Source organism: Hoplias malabaricus, chromosome 4 (genome assembly GCF_029633855.1).
Source record: "Hoplias malabaricus isolate fHopMal1 chromosome 4, fHopMal1.hap1, whole genome shotgun sequence".
NCBI classification, from domain to species: Eukaryota; Metazoa; Chordata; class Actinopteri; order Characiformes; family Erythrinidae; genus Hoplias; species Hoplias malabaricus.
Window position 1 is genome coordinate 6530827 of NC_089803.1, and position 7265 is coordinate 6538091.

Here is a 7265-nt window from a genome sequence, read left to right on the forward strand (position 1 = left end):
CACTCCAGCGCTACCTCTCTCTCCAGGTTGAGTGTCACCTCAGCCGCCTCCGTTGCTCTCCTTAGCATTGTGAAGGCACCGCTGTCATCACCAAGCATGTCTCCAGCCACTGACACTACTTTTCTCACCGGGCTGAGTGTTGTCTTGGCCACCGCTGCTGGTCTCCTTGCCATTGTGTGGGTGCCAACATCATCTAAGCCATTTGCTCCTCCCCCTTGCTACACACTCTGTATAAGGTAGCAGTCCTTCACTGAGCATCGCAAAGTCACTCAACCTCATACCCATTTTCAAACAGTGTTACACAGCTAATTCATATTCATCTATTAAAGAAACACTAAGTAGTATTTTTACCTTAAAAATAGTTTCAAAATCTACGTAATGCTTCACTAATCTGTAACAGGGAGAAGGGAGACTCTGCCGTTGCTTAGTACCGCAGAAACTGCACTATGTAACTTCTGGAGGAGGGTAGAAAACCAGCCCTACTCCCTCCCCCTCCCCCTCCCCACTGATTTCAATAAAGTGCTGTAAAAATGAATCACACTCGAGGAAAAAACTAAATCTTATTTAGTGGTCCTTTAAAAAGTGTGTTTGGATTGACTGTGGGTGGACCCAGAGGAAACCTAAGCAAACACCAGGAGAACGCAGCGTAAAATATGTCTCACAGTTTCTCTCTGCGTAAAATGGCGCCTGCTCCTTTAAAATGTAGTGTGTGTGAGCAGCAGTGCGGTCCCGCCTGCTCTCCAATGGAAACGCCGCTCTTGGAACGAGGCCCGCCTCTCAATGGCCACTGGCCAATCAGAGAGCTGCTGCTAGGGCGTTGCAACCAATCGCAGCGCAGAAGGCAGATCTTGCGGGAGCGGGACTGTGTCTGAGGGATAAACAGAAGGAGCTGTGTGACAGAACCAGATTTTACTGAAAACAAATATACGCGTGCGACTTTCCCCCACCTTTACACCGCGTTTCACTGGAGGTGAAGGTCTGTGTGAGACTTTTTTAACGCTGTCTACACTTGTGTCTGTAGCTCTCTCAGAACAGGGGTCAGACAGGTTCTCTCTCTGAAAGGAAGTTGAAGAATAGGGGAATGTGGGAGCTCAGTCCACACTCAACTCAGGGTTCAGGAGATTATGGAGGACTCAGTGTGAAATTCACAGAGAAACAACACGGAGCCCTGCTGGTGGCATCTCTTTTAAAAAATTAAATAAACAAATAAATAATCCAGATGAAGATCCACTTCATCTATGGGAATGACAATTTTTAATGTGTTTGAATGACTTAATAAAGCATGGGAAGTACTTGATGAGGGGATATTGAGACCTAGCTGATGAGGCGTTGACATATTATCTTCCCAAGCCACATTAAACTCTTCTTAAGACTTATTAAGTCATGGTAATATTAAAACGTCTTATCCCCACACATAATTATAATGTCGAAGTGATGTCATCATTAGGGCTCAATAAACCTTAGCAGGGTGGTGTGGTGTGGAGTGTGAGCCCAGAGGAAAACACTGGAGGACATGTTGGACTGATGGCAGTACCCTGTAATAAGCGTCAGACAATGGCAGGTGCTGATTATGCTGTTAAAATCATATCACCGTGGTTGAAACGTTAATATTGTGATTATACATTGATGTTGAGATCTTGCCCAGCCCTACAATCATGCATTACAATGGATGGTTAAACCACATCCAGTTATTAAACCCACTCTCGGGTCACCTTTACTGTATAAAAATGCATTTTAATCTTAAAGATGCGCCATGGATTGAGCGTGTACCCAAGGTATACTCAATATATTTTTAATATCCCAAACCATCCCGGTCCGCCGCCGCTCTGAGCTGCAAGGGCAGGTCAAATCACAGAATGATTGACGGTGGTATCACCGTGGCAACATAAACAACACAACCTCAGCAGCAGAGTGCATAAACAACACAGCATCAGCAAGAGAGAGATGGCCATAACAAGAACCTTAGGGAAAAAACCCTGAGGCTAGCCTGTGTTTGGATGCCTATGCAGAGGACGAGAGCTGAATCTGTGACATGTAGAATACACATAAACACACTGTATCTCTGTGACACTGTCCTACACTGCAACAGTGCACCAAACTTTGGCCTGCAGAAAGAAACCTGGTAGGGGGAGAGCCTTTGTGCTGCTCTAAGGGGTGAAAAGGTTGGCGAGGCTCCATTGGTTCTTCTGGGCAGCAGTGGGTTACGAGAAACTTACATTAGTACTTTTAATGGAGTTTGGATGCATGTGTATGGCTAAGGAGACGTGTAAATGTTCTTAAAAATGTCCCCTTGAAACACTCCCTAAAAATCCCCTGCAGGAATCTAGAGACTGGTGGAAGGTGCTGAAAGGCGGTGTCTTTATTCAGGAGAGTGATGTAAAATGCATTGTACTTTCTGTGCACATTCACCAGAAGACAGGTATGAGTGGACAGTGGCTTGCAGTAAAACTAAAATCCATCGCCATGGTGAATTTTGAGGGTTTTAAGTGCTGAATTCCACCCAACCCAAGTCCTGTTTGTTGTTTGAGGCAGACATGAGAAAGATCAGCTAGCCTAGGTTAGCAGTTAGCCTTGCTGCTTGTCACTTCTGGGTCCTCCTTCAATGACTACGCTTCTCTGATCAGCTGTACAACTCTCAGCCTCAGGATCTGTTCCTCACAGCAAGCAGAGACTCGTAGCATAAACTCAGCTGCTACTGTTGGCATGAATAACTAACTGCTTTGGCAGTTAAATGTGTAATCACGAGTGAATTGAATGCTTATATGAAAAAAATGCTTATATATGATATATACTGGAACATGGCTGTGACTCTAATAGCACGTATATTCTATCAGCTAAGAAAACACAACAAACCTCTGTCTATAAACCTGAAAAGTAACATTTGTAAATACACTACACTGAGATTCAAAGAAACCACAGTCCATGTCCACATTAAATTCACATGACATGAAAGATTTACCCAGTATCTATTCAGCTTTGTGTTCTTTTTACCGCTGATGAAATGTTCAAACTTTACATGCTGTGAGCTAGTTCAATTTGTGCTCCTAACAAGATGTGCCTGAATGTGTCTGCATCATAAATCATAGAAGGTGCTCAGAAGTTATTGTACTTTGTACAGCACCTCTTAAATATGTTAGGATATTGTAAATACAGTATTCATTTACAATGTACTTCCATGTGTAAGACATGTTGTACAAAGTAAGGACATTGTAAATAAATACTGTATCTACAATGTTTTTATTTTGTACAACACATTGTAAATATGTATGGACATTTGAAAATACAGCATACATTGTAAATGCAGTATTAATTTTTGGAGAGACAGAGATAGAAGGGATTAGTGCTGGGCGATATGAGCGCAAATCAATATTAAGATTAATTGGTGGTACCATGATTACAATTAATGAACGATTATTTCTGTTTTTATATTTTTGACCCTCACAGTTGTGCTGTAAATATGCTCCAATATTAAAGCTGGGATAGTTTTTCTAAAGTCTTTGGGAGCTTGTTCCTCTCTTGTTTTTTGAGCACTGTTTATATTTTGTTTGTGCTTGCCCAGCCCTAGGAGAGATTTTGGGATTGTCCTCACTCTTTGTTTAATACAACTACAAGAGATCCTAAAACAGAGCCCTGGGGTACACCACGTTTTCTTCTGTAATTAAAATAATTCAGTATTTATATTTACAAAATGATAGCGATCAGTCAGGTAAGGTCTACTTCTCTGATTCCAATACATTTTTCTAGCATGAAAAGCAAGTGTCTCCAAAATACCATTTTTACAGGTGAAATCAGTGTAAAAAGATTTAATTCCAGGTAATTTTGAAGCATTTTTATTGGTCCGTTCATCATGAATGTGGTGTGTTCTTTGTTCAAATGATGTAGTAAACTAAAAATCCACAGTGATGATATGGTATCAGATGCTGCTCTGCGATCATGTAAAACCAACAGAGATGCATAGCCTTGGTCAAAGGATAACAAGATATTTACTGTTTTCACTAGTGCTGTCTGTGCTGTGATGAGGCCTAATTCCTGACAGACAATATTCAAGTATGTGATTGTTATGGTTGTGCTAAGCTTCCTCCTGTATATTGGGGATATAATGGGAAGACTTAAAATAAGACTTGTGAAGGCTTTCTCTCTAAACTATAGAAACTCAGTTAACAGTTACCATATGCAGAGTGGAATATATTAGGAGCTTAAGATCAGAGTCCAAGGAGAGACTCATTGTGTTTAGACCTCACTCTCAGGGTTCTGTAAAACACACAGTAGAGAACATAATTTATTTTTTTACACATAGCATAGCCATATAGAAAATGAGCACGCGCCAGCTACTGACGTACTTGACCTTTGACATTCTTTTCTCTTTTTCTCTTCCAGAAAAAAAACATGTAATTTTTGAAAGATTTCTCCTTGTACTAGTGTCAAAGGTGCTTCTACTTTACTTTCACATACACATCAAGAAGCAACCCCCAGAGGAATATACAACAATGCTTATATCAGGAGAGATTAAATGTGAGGATACTGTGACTGTAAGCTCCAGTTCTCCTGAAACATCCTTGGCTACTCTCCACAGTATCTCATCTGGCAGACAAACACTGAACAATCCAGACAATGGGAAAGCATATTCTTGCTTAGAGTGTGGGAAGAGTTTTAGAAAGTGCGATACTCTTAAAAGACATGAGCGCATTCACACAGGAGAGAAACCCTATTCCTGTTCCAACTGTGGGAAAAGTTTCAGAGAGCTTGACACCCTTAAAAAACACCAGCGCATTCACACAGGAGAGAAACCATATCAGTGCTCTGAGTGTGGGAAGAGTTTCACCCTGCAGAGTAATCTTCAACAACATCAGCGCATTCACACAGGAGAGAAACCGTTTCAGTGCTTTGAGTGTGGGAAGTGTTTTAACAAACACAGCACTCTCCAAACTCACCAGCGCATTCACACAGGAGAGAAACCGTATCACTGTTCAGAGTGCGGGCAGAGTTTTACTGTACAGAGTAATCTTCAACAACACCAGCGCATTCACACCAGAGAGAAGCCCTATTCCTGTTCAGAGTGTGGAAAGAGTTTTAGGAAGAGTGATTCCCTCAAAAGACACCAGCGCATTCACACAGGAGAGAAACCGTATCACTGTGCAGAGTGTGGGAAGAGTTTTAATGAACTGAGTCATCTCCACACGCACCAGCGAGTTCACACTGGAGAGAAACCGTTTTACTGTTCAGAGTGTGGGATGAGTTTTACCAGGCAAAGGAATCTGCAAGAACACCAGCGCATTCACACAGGGGAGAAACCGTATCAGTGCTCAGAGTGCGGGGCGAATTTTTCCCGACAGAAGACTCTTCAAGAACACCAGCGCATTCACACTGGAGAGAAACCCTATTCCTGCTCTGAGTGTGGGATGAAGTTTACAACACTGCGGAATCTCCAAAGACACCAGCGCATTCACACCGGGGTGAAACCTTACTCCTGTTCAGAGTGCGGCATGAATTTCACAAGACCGTGTCATCTCCAGAGGCATCAGCTGATTCACACAGGAGAGAAACCGTATCAGTGTTTAGCGTGTGGGACGAGTTTTAACCAGATTAGTTCTCTCAAACAACACCAGCGCATTCACACTGGAGAGAAACCGTATCAGTGCTCAGAGTGTGGGAAGACATTTACTAGACTGAGTAGTCTCCAGAAACATAAGTGCATTCACCCAGAACATAAAGAGTAACACTGGACAGTGAAGACGTTCGGATTTAGAGACACGTAAAGGCATTCAAAAGATTTGCCTAATGATTTCAAGCAGCTTGCAGAAGGTACAACAATTTCTTTCAAGGTGATGTTTGAGGATTTGGGGATGTTTTAATGCTGAAAATGTATAATAATTCTCACAATGCGTTTGTAACTTGGGTTGTTTTTAGGACTTTTCCCCAAGAATATATCTGATGACTGAAGATGAGTCGGATGATTGATGAGGAACCTGACAATTGATTGCTGTACCACCTGCCGGTTGCAGAGGAATTTGATGATTGTCGTTGAACTTGACATGGCAATTGCAGATTAACCTGAAGATTGTGGATGGACATTGTGCGTATTGTTAGTACGCCTCTTTCGGCTGCTTCAGTAAAGTGTAATCACAGAACCTCACCTGCCAACCTGGCTGGCCATCTGCACTTCAATCTGGGTTATAATGCCATGTACCCTTCAGGATACAACGTTTCCTTTTCACCGAGGCTTGTGACCTGGACCAGAAGCATACCAACATAATCCCTATGTTTGAAGGGCTGACACAGGGAGAACTACACAGGCAGTGACCTGAGGCATGTGGCAGACCTGCTGTACCTCTGTGCCACCTTCCGATGATTAGGGATTAATCTAATCACCAGGAATTTCTCCAGTCTGTGGCGAAGTCTTGAAATCTGTTGTAAGAAAATTCCAGTTCCAACAACGTCAACCTCTTCTACAGCTCTGTGGAGGAGCACCACCTGATTACAGAATCCATCCAGAACTTACTGTGAGTGTTTTACATGTGTATTTAACTGGAACTGAAATAGAACCTTACTCCTGAATAAACTTCATCTTATCGTCTATTGACTTATCGTCCAGACATCTTTGTTCATTTTCTTCTGAAAGACCCAGGGGTAAATAAAGCAAATGTACATGGGCTGTTGGTTTAATTTTGTTATTGTATATTTTCTAGATCTGTTTCGATATAATAACATCAAAGGATGTACCTGTAATATTTAATGTAAATACACAAGCCAACCCCTGTAATGCCAGCCTCTTTATCAGATTGACTAGGTCTTAACTGGATCTGAGTACAGTTGAATCTTACAATCGTAACTTTACGTTGTTAATCATGTACATGTACAGTAATTTCTGTAAATTATGCTTATACAGGAAATTACACCTTTGATTTGTAAATTAAACCTGCAAAAAAAATATATATATTATACTGAATATTACATTAAACTTGAGCGACTCAAACTGATCAATGTGAGATTATTTGACTGTACGTGGGTTATACAGGTTTTAGGAATCAAATTGCAGTTTGTGTCCTTACCTTGCCAAAAAATTAATAAAAAATAACAATAATAATTAAACTGGTTGATTCCACACCAATCACATACACAGATATGTCATAATTTTTGAATAATTGCATCAATAAGTAGTGTATTTTTTCAAGACCTATCGCAACAGGTGTGAAATATGCAATTTATTGAAATATGCATTTATTAAAGTCTAAAATGCTAATTAATTAAAAGTACTTATTGACATT

At 41.1% G+C, this 7265-nt stretch overlaps 1 protein-coding gene across 2 annotated transcripts; it reads left to right on the forward strand.

Moving 5' to 3' along the window:
• The first annotated feature begins 859 nt into the window (after positions 1–859).
• On the forward strand, positions 860–6912 carry LOC136693785 (zinc finger protein 678-like). 2 transcript variants are annotated; one of them, XR_010802108.1, is made up of 3 exons: positions 860–976; positions 4378–5802; positions 5908–6912. XR_010802108.1 is itself a non-coding variant. In XM_066666942.1 (2 exons), the coding sequence occupies exon 2, from the start codon at positions 4488–4490 to the stop codon at positions 5715–5717; it is 1230 nt and encodes a 409-aa protein (XP_066523039.1). In that variant the 5' UTR covers positions 860–976; positions 4378–4487; the 3' UTR covers positions 5718–6912. The 2 variants fall into 2 exon arrangements, 1 of the variants encoding a protein (XP_066523039.1); XM_066666942.1 differs by having other exon boundaries at positions 4378–6912.
• Positions 6913–7265: the final 353 nt, after the last annotated feature.

Coding starts and splice junctions, on each gene's coding strand:
- LOC136693785 (XM_066666942.1), top strand. CDS start 4,488: ATGCTTATATCAGGAGAGATTAAATGTGAGGATACTGTGACTGTAAGC.